The 19,789-nt window shown below is 41.6% G+C and overlaps 2 protein-coding genes across 2 annotated transcripts in view; one reads left to right on the plus strand and one right to left on the minus strand.

Annotated features, from left to right (window-relative positions):
• LTBP2 (latent transforming growth factor beta binding protein 2) overlaps positions 1-15,344 on the minus strand; it is a 113,051-nt gene extending 97,707 nt beyond the window's left edge. Inside the window, exons 1-2 of the mRNA XM_063290102.1 lie at positions 14,469-15,344; positions 3,259-3,329 (exon numbers count right to left, since the gene is read on the minus strand). Coding sequence (XP_063146172.1) covers positions 3,259-3,329; positions 14,469-14,998 — 601 coding nt within the window. The 5' untranslated portion in view covers positions 14,999-15,344. The remainder of the gene's footprint in view (positions 1-3,258; positions 3,330-14,468) is intronic.
• FCF1 (FCF1 rRNA-processing protein) overlaps positions 1-19,789 on the plus strand; it is a 103,153-nt gene that overhangs the window by 4,809 nt on the left and 78,555 nt on the right. The window lies entirely within an intron of this gene.

Here is a 19,789-nt window from a genome sequence, read left to right on the forward strand (position 1 = left end):
CATTATCACTCTATAGATATTTTGGACAAGCATCTTTCCAGGCCAGAAGTTACAAAATTATTATATTCCTTTCATGTGTAGGCTTGTATATATGTACTAACAGTGTTCTTAAACTTAAAATAATGAAACTTACCACTTTAATGTGAAATTGCCCAAATCTGAAATAATGTTTTTAATAAATTGTGATCTATCAGGGAACCCCTAGTGACCTCTCGCAGAACCCTGATTGAGAAACCCTGGTATAAGGTATGGACACATGGAATCAAATATGATCTGCAAGGATAGTATAATGGGCAGAAGAAATATCCTTGAGGAACAGGAGGAAGAGCCACTACAATGGTCTGATAAAAGAAACCTGAGTCCAGGGCAGAACTGTAACCTGAGAAAACATCTCAGACAAGACCCTACCTAGTTCTCATGAAGATTAAGTGGGGTGAGGGAGTACATTCAGACTTGCAAGCAGGCCCACAACTAGGGTCTGTGTCACCTGGGGCAAACATGGATTCCGTGTCCCCCCACATGGGTTGGTGAGGGAGGTGTTAGCAAGTTTTATTATTCTATTATTCATTAAATTAATAAAACATTCAGTATACAAATACTATTCTGTCATTTTGGCACCCCCCCCAGCGTGGCACCCCGGGCACATGCCCCGCTTGCCCCCCCAGTTGAGGCCCTGCTTGCAAGATTCTGTTACCATAACATTATAATAAAAATAGTATTGGTCAGCATGACATTGGTTTACTAGTTTGGTCTGACAGATGGAGAGGTATGGACAAATATAGTGAATTTTATTTATTTATATTTATTTATTTATTTATTTATATATATATATATATATATATATATATATATTTACATTACAAGCTAAATTTAAATAGATTTATTTTTCTTTTCCCTTACCTCCTGCTTTTAATTTATTTTGCTCATTACTTCTCACTATTTTTCTGCACTTTGCACCACACAGCTTTCCCTGTTAAGGAATAGTTATAAGGAATAGTGTGATGGGTACATATCTTACAATAAACATTGATAGCCAAATCTACAGACAACGACTACTCATAAGAACAGAACTGAAGGATCACAAATAATACAACCGAAGGTTATATTTAATATACTAGTTAATCTTTCTTTCTCTGGGCTGAAAGAAAAAGCAGTACAAAAACTCCAGAAGCCTCAATCTGGGCTGGAGATTGTAAAGTTCTGGCACTTTACTCTGCAGAGAACTAGGGCCTCCGCAAGCAGCTACTGCTGGCTAGAAACACTAGAGAAATTAAGTGCTTCTTTATGGTTCCGCTGTGACTTAAAGGACTGCTGAGTGTAGAAACTTAAAAACATGACTGGATATGGAGATTAGAAAAATGAACTAGCAATGGAGAAGTTGCTCTGATTTGCAGTGTAATTAACTGCATCCCCAATTCCAGCTCATACAGTTAATGATTTCATCAGCATCTCCTTGTGGGCCTATTTCTTTGTAAATCACTCCACACTGTCCCCTTCCTGATTAATATAGTGGGGGTAAATGGCCCAGCAGGAGGCTCTAGTTTACAAGATCCCATGTTTAAAGCTAGAAAGGAATTGCTGAAGTAATAACCGAAGAGGGGGAAAAGGTTCCACAGGGAGACTCTGATGGAAGCTACAAAGTGGAGATATTTAGCATCATTCAGCTTTAGAATAAGCCCTCTAGGCTGAACCTCCTTAAGAGATCAACTCTTGGAAAAGTAATTGCCAATTAAAAAATGGTCTAAGATCACTCTTGTTTTTTCCCTTGAGTGTGGCCTGGCCCATGAAAAATGGCTTATCATATTCCTGCTTCACTGTTTTAACTGATTTTAATGTGATAATGGTTAACTGTCCACCAGTTCGGGAACTATTCAGGTATCTATTGTGTTTTTACAGTTTTTAATTTTGTAAGCCACCCAGAGTCACCATGTGTGAGTTGAGCAACCTTTTTAATTTAATAAATAAATAATAATAAAAACTAATCAGAATCATCCCTTTTTTGAAAAACTGCTGATTTGACTTCATCCTCCTTCACAGAAACCTGCCTATATTACTTTCTTCCCATTGGCAGTCTTTGTGATTTGAGATTCCTGTAACCAGGAAACTGCAAAAAGCTAGACAGCAGCTGTATTCACATGCTTAATTTGTTTACAGAAGATACCTGGGTTCATACACTGCAACAGAATCTAAACTGATAAAAAAACGGTTAGGTTCACGCAGCGCATTAAAAAGTTAACTAAAGGTAAACGTAGTCAAACTTTGCTCTACAATGCTGCCGCTAGATTTTTAACTGACCTGGTTAAGTACACTGTGCAAACATAGCCAAAAAGTATCATTACTAGATTCCATTTTGTATCTACTTCCTCCCTGAGAATCACACTCAGCATTGCTACATTCATTGTCTTACTTTTGATTCTTGAATGTGAATTTTGCATTAGGTGTGAACTGAACTAGCCAGGACAGTTCACTGGTAAGGCGCCAGTTAGTAAAGATCCACCAGATACAGCCACTAAAATCCCTAGGAGTGCTGCAATGGCATCACAAAAGAAGTATTGTACCCCATAACAATTTTATTTATTTATATTTATGTTTCATATTTTATCACCGCTCATCTTACTAAGAGCGACTCTGGGCAGTTTACAATAAAATTAAAATAACTACAGATTAAAATATAATAAAAAACAAAATTCTCCATAAAATATGACTATAAATATAAAATATAAACTCCAAGATGGCGATTCAAAAGATCTTAATTTAAATACATATAATTCCCCCTAGGCCTCTTCAAGGCACTAACCACCTCCACAATTACCGTATCCCCCTTTCAATAATTATGACAGAGCAGAGGATCTGGAATGACTAATCTGTGTAAAATTTCAAAAGCAACATCATGGTCACAAGAAACTCAACTCCATCAGATCTACCAAATGGAGCAAAATTTTATTGCTAACACTGCTCTAATAAGTGGTCTATTTGGACAGACTTTTTCCACTACCTTCCAAACAGATAATGTCAAAGCAGCTATGATAAAAGCCATTCTATGTATCATCATGGCAAATTCTATTTACAACAGCATGCAAACTCCAAATGTATTTGGCTTGCAAAAACTACTGCCATCTTTTCTCATCCCCACCCTTTGTCTCTCCATTCCGTATTATAAATTTAGACAACCAGCTCCTTGAAACTGGGATTTCTGTTTTACTTCTTTTATATACTATGCACCAGGTATAATTTTATATGCAATAATTTTATACTCACGTTTAATACATCGATTAGTTTTAGGAGCCGTTGTCCACCCTGAGCAGCATTGTCCCCCGCAGACATTTGGTCTAAACAGTTACAAATGATAAGATCAATAACCTGAAACTTCCTGAAGTCAAACCAAATCATTCAGCTGAGGCTATTTTTGAAAACTACTTTCTGAATTAAATCAGCAATTCACTTTGAATTGCTGAAATAAACAGGATCCTTTGAACTGATTTGGACAATCCAGCAATTTGCACCTACAGTATGTGGAGAATTGTTTTTCTGAATCCAAATTGATCTGATTTTCTGAATCAAATTGCAATTTGGAATCCAATTATAAATTTAAATTGGCATTTGCATGATTTGTACATCCCACAAACCAGTTTCCCTGAGATGCCCTCTATCATCCTGTTGGAGCCACTGTTTGGCCAGCAATTTTCTTCAGAAGAATATGATGCTAAAGGTACATGCTCTCTTTTATGGCATGCCAACTTCCTATTTATTTGTTTGATTAAAAGAATACAGTAATGCTAAAGAAAGCTTCCTGCCTCCCTAAATGGAGAGGAGAACACTATAGGTATGCCACCTTTGACTTCTGAAGGAAAGGCAGGCTCTGAATCTACTGTATCATTATCCTCAATGTGTCTTAACTATTACCATCTGAGAAAGAGGAAAAAAAAGATGAAAAATACAGCCACAAGTATCAGAATAAATTAACATAATTTAGACAGCAACCATTTCATGTAGTTATCATATTAAAGATAAACAGCTTTAAGGCATTGCCCTATGATAAAAAAAAAACTACTATTCATGTATCACCAGTCTTAATCAACACTGATTATGGATAACTTCTGGTGGCCAAGGGAGAGAAAAGACAGTTGGATACTTATTAATTGTACTCAGATAATATACTTAACCAGCTTTTCATTTGAATAATATGCTAAACTTCGTTAATATTAACCTCAGTTAATTTTTGTGTGGGTGTGGCTTAGGATATTTTGCAAGTTCTATCCACTCAGTTAGTTTATGATTCAGTTTGTTGTGCAAAACCAGAAAACAGGTCAAAGCCTGTAAAGCAAATGGAAGCAAAGCGTTGTGGTTGTATAAGAAAACCATCTTCAACCTCTGCTTCCAGATATACTGAAATTATAACCCCAAAAAGGAAAGACCATGCTGGCTGTAAAGTGTAGGAGATATTAAAAAAAAAAAAACCTCTCTCTAGTCACACATCTTGCTAAGTCATGCTTGTTGAATATGCTGCAAATGACAGGGTTCATACTTCACTATAAATTATAAACCATGAATCACAAATCACAATGGCTGGATTTGCACAACACACTAAGCCAGAGTTTCTAAAATTATGTGATAGCATGATCGCTACAATGATAAAATTAATGTTTGCAACCCATCCCATCCCCCATGGGTTTATTTCACTGGGATTAGGATTGGGCAAGAAATAAATACACTACTTACTTATAATTAAATTTTAAACTGTATAGCAAATAAAACTTTGATAAACCTTACAACTTTATAAAATAAACCATCCCATTAGAAAAATCAAAAACACCCAATAACATCTAAACCATATTTTTAGCGTGAAAGATGAGCTTGCCCACTTTTGCAGAATTACTGAACTCTGGGTTTCATTTTATTTATTTATTTATTCATTGATTCATTCATTGATTCATTCATTGATTCATTCATTCAATTTGTATGGTCGGCCATCTCAAAAAAGTGACTCTGGGTGGTGAACAATAATAAAATCAATTAAAAACCAAATTACAATCACAATACAAAAAAAATTAGATACATACAGCAGCCGAGAAAATATTGTAATCCATAGATTTTAACATAACCAGAAAACAGGTCACTAGGGGTTCCCTGGGAGATCACGATTTATTTAAAAATTATTTCAAATTCAGGCAACTTCACATTAAAGAGGAAAGTTTCATTCTTTATTTTTTAGTTTAAGAAAACTATTATTATTGTTAATGCAGGCCTACCCATAATACGAATATAATAATTTTGTAACTTCTGCCCTATATTTGAGCCTGAATGTACAGGGGTTCCCTGTGTTGGAAGTCCTGGCAAATCCAGTATGCCTCATTAGCATGTGAATTAGCATGTAAATTGAGTTGTCCCACAATGCAACTCTGAGGAAGCTGTTTGTTGCCACTCCTACTTCCTCTTTCCTCTCTCTCCTTCCTTCTTCTTCCACCCAGGGAGAAGCAAGCATGCTGCTCTGCTCTCCATTCATCAGGGCCATGTGCTCTGGCCTTGATGAAGAATTCTGCCCCTTTCTTCCACACAGCTCTTGGCAGCTGTAGGGCTGAGAGTTTAAGGCAAACTAAGTATTTAGAAAGAAAAGAAGAACAAAGTAACTAAATCTTTTCCACCAAGATGGATGTAACAGAAGCAACAATAAAGTCAGTAAGAAATTCTTTTACTTACCTTAACCTAATCTATCTAAGCATGAGATTCTTTATGCTTGGGAGGGCTGAGTGTGCAAGATTAATAACCTATGTTTCTCTGACATGCTCACTGAAGCTATTTTAAGATAATACTCTTTTTCTGTGCCAGCTTCTCAGCTGTGTTATATAAAAGCTCCGCTCCATTTCAGCGGTTCTAGCAGGCCACTAAATTGGCTTCACCCTGAGGCCTGAAAAATATTTCAAGGTTCCTCCAGGGTCAAAAAGTTGAGAAAGGCTGCTCTGGAGGGAGGATGTTCCAGAGGGCAGGTGCCACAGCAGAAAAGGCACGCTACCTACCCCCTGTCAACCGACATTCCTTGGCTGATGGGACCCGGAGCATGTCCATCCTGCTGGACCAGATTGGACAGGTAGAAACAACTGGGAGAAGACAGTCCCTCAGGTAACCCAGTCCTAAGCCATGAAGGGCTTTAAAGGTGACAACCAGCACCTTGAATTGCACCCGGAAACACATGCTGGCTGGAGAATTCTGGGAGTTAAAGTCCCCCTATCTTAAAGTTGCTAAGGTTGAGAAACGCTATGTTAAAATACTCTAAACCATTATATAGCATTGCTATGTAGACTTCAGCACATAAAGTATCACAAGTAAGGAATATTTCCTTTCAAAGCTTAAATTATGTAATTTGTCAGTATTTTTTAAAGATCTAACAACCTGCTGTTTATATTTTCTCCAGGCCAGATTTATTTTGAAGGAGGTGATATTTTATTTATTATAGTTATATTCCACCTTTCATACCAAACAGCACACAGAGTTTGGGCTGAGAGCGAGTCACTGGCTCAAAGTCCCCCACTGAGTTTCCATGGCTGAGAGCAAACTAGAAACTGGGTCTCCCCAATGCTAATCCAGCATATTAACCACTATACCACACTAACCAACCATAGCCTCCTATTCCTCGTGTTGGATTTGCTAACTGGATTATTATAAATCTGTAGCAAATGACTACAAAGGAAGAAAAACACTTCTCATTCTAGCTCAGATTACCATCATAATCTGACAGTGATTTCCATAGGCAGCACCACTCACCCTGCTCAGAAAACAGACCTAGCTGTAAACCACTGAGAGACATTGGCAGTACATCAAGTTAAATAAAAAGTAAAATCCCTGAATAAAGCTCAGCTCCTGCTGACTTCATGCTAGAGACTTTATGTTCCAGAGGGAATAAACTCCAGAACTTTGGCAAATTTACCAATCCCTCATGCTCTTTGAAAGGAAAGCTACATTGCTAACACTTGCTAACACCTGGTTATTCTCCTTAGCATTAAACACACACACACACTGGTTGGGTTTTTATTGGTAAGGTTTTACCTTAAAACAGCATTTCATAATCTTCTGGTGACTGGGTCATAATTTTTTCTGAATTAAAATTGGAAGCACACGAGGCTGACAATAGTTCAGTTTTTTTACAAATAAATAAAAGGCAAAACTAGAATGCATAAAAGGAAGTTACTGGTAAGTGTACCTTCTGTTTCAAAGAAGGAGCAGTGATTCATATAGAGAAATGACCATTCACTGTGACCCTATACACCTCTACACAGAAATAAGTGCAACAATTTCTAAGTCCTAGGATGAGTGGGGAATCTCCAGGGCCAGGCTATGGACTTAATACAGACTTCCATGCTTTATCTTCTTCATGTGCTTTGCACTGGATTATTTATTTCTTCCTGCTTTGACTTTTATGAAAGGAATCTTAACACGATTGGAGAAAGAGGATGCCTACATGCATTTCTTAAATAATGTTGTATGCCAAAGATAAGAGCCATGCCCATTGTTGGAATGCATATAATTATTTGAATTCTAGTTATAAATGTAGCAGCCCCAGAGTAAAGGCAAGTTATTATGTTTAAACCTCCTGTTAGGATGAAGTCTGAGATACAGCTTTTTAATTTATTATGTATGTACATTTATTTGCAACCATAGGTTTTAGCAAAAATCATATAAAATTACACAACAATCCATATTAGTTCAATACATCCCCTCTAATATTAACAGCACTAAATAAATAAATATCCATTTATACTTACTTGCCTTTCTACTCAAGTCTAAGCTGTCACTAATGAATAAGCCTGTATAGACATATGTCCAAATAAAGTATTTTTCATTTACAGAGTACACATTCGTATAAATCTTCAAAAACCTTAGGTGCTTTCCAAAAAGCACAAAGCAGCTCCAAAAGAGTTGGGAATTAGAGAAATTCTGGGCTACTACCAACCAGAAGAAGAGGAAAGGTTCCTGTTGCTGAGAACGGTGGGGGGGCAGGAGAAGCAAAGGACTTTTCAATTTCTGGTTGAGAATTTTAACAGGGTTCTGACAGTGGGCTATGCTGAAATCCAGGGAAAGCTAAAGGGACTCTTGGCTTTTCCCCTACACATAACCAACCCTCTGAGCATCTGGTTGCAGTTAAATAATTTTCTCAACATTTGAGTGACTTGAATAGTGTGTGGTTTTTGCTGCCTTAGAAAGAATGCAAAATAAATTCCTGCTGCTTTGAGGACCACCACATGTTTACAGCTTAGAGAGGGATGATGCTCCTAGGAGAAGTTAACAAGCTGAGCTGCCTTTGTGGCATGTTCCGCTAGTAACACTTGCTTAGCAGTACAGATGCCATTGTGATTTATTTAACAAACCAAGATTAAATATACCATAGATTAGTGCAGTAACATAACATAATTTTGTTATGATTATGGTCCAGAAAAAGATTAACTCCCCTCCCTACAACCATAGGTTCTATCCTCTTCTATGTAGCTGTTATTTTTAAACGAACCAAAACAATTTGGTCCAATTAGGTTTTCCAAATATTAATGGAACAGTCACATGATCCAAATTAAGACTGATATAAGTGTAGCAATTAAAGGCACTGGACTAGAAGCTGGGAGACCATGCGTTCTACTCCTGCCTTGGGCATGAATGCCAACAGACTGACTTTGGGTCAGTCTCTCTCTCTCAGGCCTAGGAAGTAGGCAATGGCAAACCGCTTTTGAAAACCTTGCCAAGGTTATAAGTGCTCTTTAAATGACAGGCTGTCCTAATAAAGGTACAGATTCTTTATACATTTGCAGGAAATGTAGAGAAATTTTGTATGGAAAAATTGAAATTGACACATTCTTCCATCTATGATTCTCAGAGGATATGCAAGGCACAGAGGTAGCCACTTCCTGTAATGGACGTCAAAGTGGTTCACCTTCCTTCATCCATGTTCCCTTTCAGCTTTTATCCAGGCATCCTTGCAGCTACACTCAATCTGGGATCCCCATCTAGGGCAATATGTGTTACATAAGTTTGAGTCTAGCTTTTCCATTCCCACATTTGACTTTAAATTACCTTACCTTACCTTGTCTTTACCTTACCCGGTGAGGTAAGTGATGCAGTGTTATGTTCCCCCTTGCAAGGCATCCATGCATCACAACGGGGAACATGCCTTTCAGGAAGGAGGAAGGGATAACCCTAATCCCTTAAGCACTCAAACACTAAAAGCGATTACAAGGACAAAGGAAGCACACCTTTGCCTGGACCGGAGGACCCATCAACAGATCTGCGGAACTTCCACACATTACCCCGGGGGACACACCTGCACCGGACAAAGAGAGAAGACAGAAGAGACCGGTAGTGATCACCCTAATCGCCCATCAACAGACCGGTATCGTTTCCAGATCGCCCATCAAGGATCCGGATCCAGCTTATGGGACAATGGGGGGTGGAGGTGGACAAGGTCCACCACGCGGGTATATATGGGGTACCCCGCAACCACGCCCGCATTCCCGTCTTTTTGCGTGCGTGCACTCTGTACTCAATAAACGGAAATCCTTAGCCCCGTCTAAGTGAGTCCGCGCCTTTTTGGGTAACGAGGCACCCGTTACATAAAGATGGGAATCGAAAAAAAAAAAATTCCGCCAGCACCAATCCAGATCTGATCTGTGAGGGACCCAAGTTGGCGATGAACAGAATCAACCGACAGAGCAGCGGCGACCCAAGGACCGGCGACAGGTCACCCGGCTCCACGGAATGAGCAATCGGAAGGACTCATACACCCCGACACCGCGAAGTCCGGGTAGGTTCGGGATCGAGCTCAGAGGAGAAGACCGGGAGGAGTGGGACTCTCAAAGCCACGAGAGAGTCGCAAGGCGAGTGGGTCACCCTGGACGAGACGGCAGGATCCCTGCCCGGAGCGTTCGGGCCATCGAAAGAGGCGAGAGAGCACCGGCTCACAACAACCCCAGGAGCTGAGGGAAGGCGGCGGAGCGGATGGCCCGCGGACGGCTCCCAAGCTGATGAGCGGCTCAGCACGGTGGAATCAAAGCTGGAGTTAATAGAGCAGCTGCTCCTGAGGTTGGCGATCGGGTGGGAAGCCCAAGAGAGAGGGGAGCCGGGACCAGGCTCCAGAGGCACGTCACCTCCCCCAACCTCTGAGACGAGACATCTGGGGCGGGGACGGAGGTGGCAAGAAGAGGACGCGGAACCAGGCAGAGGTTTTCATGGCGAGCCAAACAGGGAGACATCTCCCCCCCACATCCCAGAAACGTGACGTCGGGGTCGAGGTTGGAGCAGGCATGAGACCGGAGCAACACCACCTGGAACCCGGCCGAGGGAACCCCCACCAAGAGAATGGAGAACCCCAGCAACCTGGGAGGTGCCAAGATGCCCAGAGGTGAGGTGGAACCCACCAGGAGCGGGTGTCAAAGACCTCGGGGTCAAGTTCGACGGAGACCCGACCACGCTGTCTTTCTTCATCACAAACACAAAAAATTACATAGAGGAATATGGACAATATTCCCAGACTGAAAAGGCAAAATCAACGCCATAGCAAACAAACTAAGAGGGAGGGCAGCTGATTGGTATGTACAGCTGTGCCAAGCAGGGGCTCCAGACTCGATCACGTCGACGAGTTCATATGGGCGCTCGACCTACATTTTAGAGATCCCCTTGAACAGGACAGAGCAAAAAGAGCCCTAAGGGGAATTAGCCAGGGGCAACATTCTGTGGCAGACTATGCCATGGAATTCCAAGCCCTGGCTGGAAAGGTGGAGGACTGGTCACAATTGACCCTGATCGAGCGTTTCAAGGAAGGTCTGGACCTGAACGTCTTGAGGTGGGCGTTATGCAGGGACAACCCTAACGCTCTCATTGAGTGGATACGGCTAGCCGGCAGGGCGGAAAATGCCCAAGAAACGTTCCTGCAAGCAAAGTGGACAGCCATGCAAATGACAATGACACGGAGACCCCGAGCCGCGGCCGGACCGGCGAGACCAGCACCCCAATCCTGGAAGGAGGAGAGGGAGTGGCGATTCGCCAAGGGGCAGTGCCTCCGTTGTGGGAAGGAAGGGCACAAAGCCGCATCCTGCCCAAATGCTAAAACAAACAACAGCAGACCGAGGAAACCACTGGGTAAACCACCAACACCGCCCAAAAAGATGCCAGCGGCTACTGGGGAGGTCGGACTGAAATCTTTACCCTACCCCATTGAAGAGTCAGAGAGCGACGACGACGCTCTAATCGCCCATCAACAGACCGGTATCGACGATCACCCTAATCGCCCATCAACAGACCGGTATCGTTTCCAGATCGCCCATCAAGGATCCGGATCCAGCTTATGGGACAATGGGGGGTGGAGGTGGACAAGGTCCGCCACGCGGGTATATACGGGGTACCCCGCAACCACGCCTGCATTCCTGTCTTTTTGCGTGCGTGCACTCTGTACTCAATAAACGGAAATCCTTAGCCCCGTCTAAGTGAGTCCGTGCCTTTTTGGGTAACAAGGCACCTGTTACATGCAGTGACCGCCCTTTCTCGGTGCCTGGGGGCTGTGGGGGTCTGGATGGGGAACAACAGGTTTCAGCTGAACCCTGGTAAGACGGAGTGGCTGTGGGTTGATGGCTCCTCTGTATCTGGGAAGTTGTCATCTTTAGTTCTGGATGGGGTTGCACTGCCCCATTCAGACCCAGTGTGGAATCTGGGGGTCCTTCTGGACTCACAACTTCTGCTCAAAAAGCAGGTGGCAGTCGTGGCCAGAAGGGCCTTTGCACAACTTCATGTTGTGCGCCAGTTACACCCTTTCCTGGATCGAGATGCTCTCCGAATAGTCACTCATGCCCTGGTCATCTCCCATATAGACTATTGCAATGCACTCTACCTTGGACTACCCTTGAAGAGTATCTGGAAGCTTCAGCTGATTCAGAATGCGGCCACGTGTGCAGTTATAGGTGCCCCAAGATCAGCTCATGTGACACCACTGCTGCCTGAGCTGCACTGGGTGCCAGTTTGCTTCTGGGTCCAATTCAAGGTGTTGGTTATGACCTTTAAAGCCCTACATGGCATGGGGCCAGGCTACCTGAGGGACAGTCTCATCCCAATAACATTGACCCGTCCCACCTGGTCATGCAGAGAGAGCAAGCTATGGACCCCATCAGTAAGGGAATTCCACTTGGCGGGGTCCAGGAGGCGGGCCTTCTCTGCAGTGGTGCCCACCCTCTGGAACATTCTGCCCCTGGAGGTGAGGCAGTCCCCTTTGCTCTTGGCCTTCCAGAAGGATTTGAAGACCTGGTTCTGCCACCTCGCCTGGGATGGGAAAGGCAACAGTTCTTCCTGGGGGTGGCTGGCGCCGTAGAGCCCTCCCCAATGAACAAATCTTTCACCACTTGGATTTTATATCTATTTTAGTTCCTATTTATATTGGTTGTTTGTATTGTAATTTATGTGTTTTATGGTTTTAATTGTCGATTTTATTGCAAACCGCCCAGAGTCCCCCTTTTTGGGGGAGATGGGCAGTGATAGAAATTTGATAAATAAATGAATAAATAAATAAAAGGAAAATTAGTTTTTGTAAATTCCTTGTAATAAAATCCAAGGCTTCTAAAAACAGCTTTTAAACCCACATGAGGTTCATCCCCAAGCAGAATAGCAGTGACACGTTACATCAAAAAACCTCCATAAGGAAATAGTTTCACTGACAAACCACATTTCCCCCTGAGATGTGCTGAATGGGCCCCAATGAGAAGAGCCTTGCTTTGGTCTGTCTGGTTAGATAATTCCATAGATTCTTTGAGACTTTGTATCCTGAACTCTCATGATGGCATTGGTATAAATGAGTACTAAATAAAGACATTTGTGCTAATTTTCTATGTGTGTAAATGCATGTGCTTTTTTAAAAAAAAGTCTTATTTTTAAAAACATGTTTTTATTTACTCCTAATTTATTGTTAATCTCCCCATAATTTATAAACTTTAAGTAGGGCTACCATATCTAGGCTGCAAAAATCTGTTTTTCAGACATCTACTGTCCATCTGGATTTTTATAACTTAGGTACAGTTAACCATTAAATTGGGTCTATTTACCTTCAAATTCTATTTTTAAAAAAATATTTAAAATAGTCAATTATCAGATAGCTGTATCTCAACAAACGCTCTGTACTCTCCAAAGATTGTAGGTTTGCTTGCTTGCTTATTTATTGTTTATTTAATTTCATTTTTTAAAAACTAGACTGGGAATAAGCCATTGCATGAAATTGAGCAATAGTGGCTGCTACCTAAAAAAAAAGCTGTTGACCCTTGCAATCCAAACTCAGCCTTCCCTGACTGAGGCATCCCCCAGGTATTTGGACTTCAATTTTGCAAATTCCCAGCAATGGACATGAAATGTATGCATCCAGGAACATATAGATTGGGGGAGGCTGTGCTATATGTGATTTGTTTTGATTTAGCTTAGCAGATTTTGTGTGCATAATTATTTTGGATTGTAAACCACAGTTCATGGGTAAGCATGTTATGTAAACCCAGCCAACTGTGGTTTATTCAACAAACCATTATTAAAACAAACCCTGGCTTAGTGTAATATGTGAATTCAGTAACTGAATTATGGGGGAGAAAGGCTAGAAATCTATAACAAGAACAGAAGGGAAAAAAGCTTTCTCCTGTCCTCCCGCTCCTAAAAAAACGAGCAAATCCGTAACACTATCCTAAGAGAGACAACAGCACTAATGCATCAAGTGCTCCAGCCTCTGTCTGTATGTCTGCAGGCCAAAAGGAAAAGCTAACTGTGATGAGCAAAAAACATCCATTCATGCTGAATAACACATGAGACTGTGAGTTATTTTAATAAACAACAACAAACTATGGTTACTAACTTGTTGGCACTCTTTTTAAACTTAACCCATAGCCGGACTTGGCGATTCCACTAAACCCAGCCACATTGTGGCTTACCTTACCGTGCAAACCACATATGTGATTATCATACACCATGGAGTCTCTCTCTGGTTTGTTCCAATTGGAAGTAGTCATTATGCCAAATTTGCATGAGGGGACCAGTGGAAAATAAGCTTTGGGTGAGTGCGTGGCTGACAGCCACTCCATTCAGGTGGAGGAATCATGGGGCCTGTTCCCAGCTAAATTGTGGCGACAGTGAGGTGTTGCATGAGCATGCTCATACACTTCACATGCCTAGATGTGGCCAGTGTTTAATCTGCTTTAGGCCCCAAATGAGTTGCAGAGGTAGATAACAGCTTGAGCGTAAATCACTTAGATCCTGATATAATGGCTTGCTGAGACCTCAGCAGCAGAGTTCTTGGCTAGTTCTGTGAAGTAGAAAAGCGTATTCTAGGATGCATTTGCACCTAGATAGTTCTGAACTGACTGACAAACTCTAAAATCAGAATATAACTCTAAAACGGACATGGAGGTAAGCAAAGAGCTGTCAGAACTCCCAAGCACCTTTTATGATAACTGGAGAATGCTGGTTGCACTTACCCTGCCATCCGGCCTCTGGCAGTCTGCATTGGCACTTGTGGGGCTGCCTGTGGTCTTGGCCCATTCTGGACGAGGTTCACCGGTGGTGCTCTCTGCTGGAGAGTCCAGCTTGGACTTCTACCCAAAGCACCAGTGTTCCTTCTAGGATTGCTGGCCTGAGATCTCACACTGGTGAGAGATGGGAGTCTGTGGACTGTGGGAGCAGAGTATTGTCTTTGATGCTCCCTCCCTGCTGGATGTCTCATCTGGGCATTAGCAGCAGCATTGGTCTGAGGAGTCACAGGACCATGATCCAATGTAGGAGAAGAACCATGTACCTGGAACAAACCGTGCACCTTAGTTCTTGGCCCAAACCTGCCTTGGTTCTGCTGAAATCTTGGCCGTGTCATCTCCCTGTTCCCAGCATCTGTCCTGAAAGAAGGACGTTGATCCAGTTGCCCAGCGAAGTCTCTCTGACAGTCCACAACCCCCATAAAAAGTGCAATAGTTAATGGGAGAAAACTGGTCCAGGAGCTCCTCATGGCTTCCATCCAAGAGGAGAAGCACACTGTTGTTGGATTACTGGTGTCATACACCAAATGCAATTGGATTGCAGAGAAGAGTCTCCCCAGCTAAATCCCTCTGGTACATTTCAGAGCCATTCACATCTTCAGGTGCATCCAAAAGAGGCTTCAATGATACCTGCTGTCTAGATGGGAAAGCAAGGCTCAGAGGAGCAATAACACAGGTCTTCTGGAGCCGGGAGCAACAGTTCCCTGACTTGGCGGTCTCCCCTCTCTTTCTCGCAGCAGCTGTCAGAGCAGAGCGCGTGGTGTTCTTTGCAGACAGCTCCAAGCACCTTCTCCTTTGCCTCTGGCACTGGCTAGTTCTGGATAGGATGGGCAATTTTATTTTTGTAAACCTCCCCGTTTTGTGCCTTTTTGATACTGACATCGCCCCTCTCCAGAGGACACAGCTCAGCACACACACACACACACCCTTTACAAGCGACATTCCAGCAACACCCACTTTGGCAAAGAGAAACAAATTACAGGAGGGAAATATTAACTCTTGAGCAACCAGAGAGGCCCATTTACAATCTGTGCAAAAAGTTGGTGTGCTTTTGCTATCTTTCTCTCCCCCCACTTCATACACATAGCGCCCAAACTCAACAGGTCTGTGGGTGAGCTTTCTGAATGGAAGCATGTGCTCAAATTTTCTGCACAACTTTAACTCTTCACCAAGCAGAAGTGAAGCACAGTAGATGCAGGCACAAATTGATATATAATACATATGAAATAAGTAATTGTCTCTCTACTCCAGCTTGATGCCAACCTCCAGATCTGTGTTTCTCTACCTCAGCAATTTTAAGCTGTGTGGACTTCGCAATTCTCAGAATTCCCCAGCCACCCGTGCTGGCTGGGGAATTCTGGGAGTTGAAGTCCACACAGCTTAAAGTTGCTGAGGTAGAAAAACATTGCTCCAGATATATTAGACTTTGTGCAGAACAGGGATTGTGAGAGCTAAAGTCCAGGCTACTATATTCTACATTTTCAGGAAGAAGCCAAACAAAGAATTCCTGGTGCTCTTACACAAAAACTAAGCTATAATGTAAAGTTTGGCTATCTGTTATCTTAATCATATGGTTTGACCTGATTCTTTCCCTTAAAAATCAGATACAGGTGCAAAGGTGAGAGAATGAAATCTGGTTGTGACTACAGTTGGAGGAGGAGGAGTTGGATCTTAATTTTTTGCTTATTTATTTGTTTGTTTACACATTTAAATGCGATGTGCCAACCATTTTGCCATCCAGGGTGGCTTGCAAACATCTAATCACAAACAAAAATCAATCTAACAATTAAACCATTAAAAAAAACCTCACAACATAAAAAACTGTAAATAGCAAGGGCAAAAGATAACTCCAAAGGCAAATTGTTTCATGGCATAGAAATCTTGCAAGTGAGAATCAGTTCATCTGTGGCAGGACCTTTCAACTGTGATTGACTCACCATCTTCATCCCTTCCTGGAAAAATCTAATTTGGCTACTCTTATTCAGGCAATTGTTTGTAGGCAGTTTATTGTAATGGGGGATGCCCTTGAAGGAGGGAAACTTGGAAACTGCAGTGGGTCCATAATATGGCAGCCGGGCTTCTGACCAGGATTAACCAGCATATAACACCTATCCTCACAAAACTGCATGGGTTGCCCATCGATTTCAGATTAAATTCAAGGTGCTTGTTTGGACGTGTAAATCTCTAAATGGCTCAGTCCCTGCCTATCTGAAGGAGCTGTCCCCCCCATAAGTTACAAACCAGGAGCTCCAATTGTCTTTGAAGAACTTCTTCCAGGTACCAACCCAGAAGGAGGACTGGCTGAGATCTGGAAGGGGGCTCCTCAGTGGCGGCACCTTCTTTTCCTTTGAAGGCCAGACCACTCATTCTCTACTTTGCTAAATGTCCATTTTTCATCTTTAGGAATTTTGTTTTATTACTCTAATGACTTATGGAGTTTGAAAGTTTAAAGCCTACACAGTGCTGTATGATTCTTTTTTTTAATAAGAATTTTATTAAATTTAAAGCCAAAATGTAATTATCTGTAATTATCCTAAACTGCTGTGGACTGATTTTTCTAACTAGCAGGTCTGGAGAATCTAGACTGGAACCATGCCAAAAGATAGGGAGGTTTTTAATCATTTGCTCTACTCTAGACCCCACTCATGCCTGTATCTGCAGTAGAAGTACATGTCTCTTATGCCAATGGGAGCTTCTCTCCTTTTCCAAAAGGCAGGACTGAGATGCCCTGGTTCTGAGGGCAATGATAAGAGTAAAGAGCTAAAGCCATTCCTAGAAGACCTCCAAGGTCCCTTCCATCCCTATGATTCTATGAATTTCTCTGTGGCTCCAAATTATGGTCCCAAGCCAGTTCACCTTTCTCCCATTCCGCTCAGGCTGCCTGTCATACATTTGGTCCAGGGTTGGCTAATTATAACCCACAATGGCCTGCACAGGTACAGTATTCTGGCATGTATATAGGTGGAAATAGAGTTCACTGATTTTTATTTGTGGAAAGGAACAGAACAACTCTTCAACTCTTTCAAATCTGTTATTTGGCATTCAGTGTTTTAGTTTTCTCCCTGTGCATCAGCCTAACAAACACAAACTCTTCCTACCACTCCTGTCCAAATTCTGGTGTAAGGTTTTTGGATTTTGATCCCTTGTTAAAGAGGCATCCTTTCTCTCAAAAATTTATGTTGTCTCTGTTCGTGGTCAACTGCCATTTGTATATTTATCAATAAATGCCCAATGTGATACAGTGAAGACATTGAATTAGAATGGGGGAGATCCAACTGTAAATGCAGATTTCACTATGAAATTCTCTTGCAGACTTCAAGCCAATCACATATGCAATATTTGTATGTTATAGTTACTTATGGTTAGAATAATCATGGTTCACTGAATTAAATCAATTTTCGAGGTTTATACAACACATTGAACTAAAACCTAACTGCACAACCAGCAGCTCCTGCAGGAGGTATCAAAACAGACAAGATGATGGTTGCAGCATCACAATCAAAGCCCTGCCCCTTGTTGTGCATCTGTCAATCTTGCATGTAGAAAGGGGCAGGGCTTGTATTACAATGCCACACCTGCATCTTGCCTATTTTGGCCCTTGTCCACAGAGATGTTGCTGTGTGTGGCCTGGGTTAGCACAAACATTCTTGGCTAAAAAAAATGGATTGGGCAAATTTGTGGTTCATTGTATTGGACAGTTTGTCCAACAGAATTGTGAGGATAAAGTCTACTGAGAGGGTTGTTATACAAGGGGTAATTTGCATGTGTAAACTATTGTTTAAAAGCATTACTGAGCATTTTGTATTGATTGTGGCTTTGCATCTGGAAGAATATGGCAGATGATGGTCTTTAGTTCAGGCTTCAGTGAAGCATAAAGATGCATGGACTAAGATTGTTTATAACATATTTATATCTTGTTATAAACAAGATTATATCAATTGTTTATGGAATTAACATTTATGGTACAGTTGAATTAACTCAAATAAGAAACAGGTTGAAAACAAGGTGATATATCTGAAAAGAACAGATGGACTAAAGAAGGAGAACCAGCCTGATAACCCAAGAATATGTAATAGACCTTCTTGGAGATGGGCAAAGATCTTTTCAGGCCAGATCAAGCAATAGATATGTCAAGATCCAGATGGACAAAGAAGACCAACCACTCAACAAGCTTCGTGGTGGCAAGTTATCAAAATTCTACCAGAACTGGATCAAAGGCTACCTCTGCTGCTGGGAAAGGGTGTAACTCTCAGGGCATCACTCAGTACTACAGAGAAGATTCATTTCTGAATACAAGATAATATGCATTGGGTTGCCCATCCTAAGCTTCCAGAGGGAAAATTCTCCAAAGAAGCAACTGGCTAATGAGCTGCTTATCCCAATAGTTGTGACAGATGGACAGCACACTCTGTAGATGCATGTAAGTCTACTAGGCCTTTCCTGATTCTCTTTAAAAGGAATCAGGTTTCAGGCGCTTAGCATTTTTGGTATTAGAAGTGGAATTCTAGAAAAGAGGATTGGCTGGCTTTGGTAACACTGGCTTTGGTAACACAATCTGATTCCGGAAACTCAGGCTTGGTGGCAGAAGAAAGTTACAAAATCTCCACCAGTATGACCAAAACCCTTTTCAGAACAAAAAGAAATAATGCCAGGGATGAAAATTCTAAAGGGCCACTTAATTATTAAAAAAGAAACGCCATGTAATTCAGTTGGATGTCTAGTAAGTATGTGTAGGATTTCAGTTTTAGACTTAAGTTCAAACACTATTCTAAGCCATAATGTGGCTTGCTTGTTACATCTTAGCATGTTCTGTGAACCCAGCCAATTAAAGTTTATTCAGGAAGCTAACCTTAAGCAAACCAAGGCTTAGTGCAATATATAAATCTGGAACTATGTTTTTCCAATGCCTGCAAATATCATTTGAATTGATTTTCCAGTTTGAACTTAAATTCCTGCTCTGGTTTGTTTTCTCTCTTGGCTAATTTAATCTGTTATTTTATGTTACTGAATTTGATTGGATTTTTAAAAATTATTGTTGTGAGCTGCACTCAGCTTAATTCTTTAAAAATAAACACACCTGTAACTAACGAAGTAGGCTGAATGAACCCAAAGGGTCTGACCAAATGAAGTTTTGGTCTTAATATTTTCCACGATTGGTTTGTCACTGCAGATTTGCCAGAGAATTTCATGCAGATACATTAGGATTCTATGTTTGCATGCTAAACCCTTCATTCTCTCCGTGGTTCTGTTTCTAGTAGAGATCAGTTTGC

Source organism: Candoia aspera, chromosome 1 (assembly GCF_035149785.1).
Source record: "Candoia aspera isolate rCanAsp1 chromosome 1, rCanAsp1.hap2, whole genome shotgun sequence".
In the NCBI taxonomy this organism is placed as follows: Eukaryota; Metazoa; Chordata; class Lepidosauria; order Squamata; family Boidae; genus Candoia; species Candoia aspera.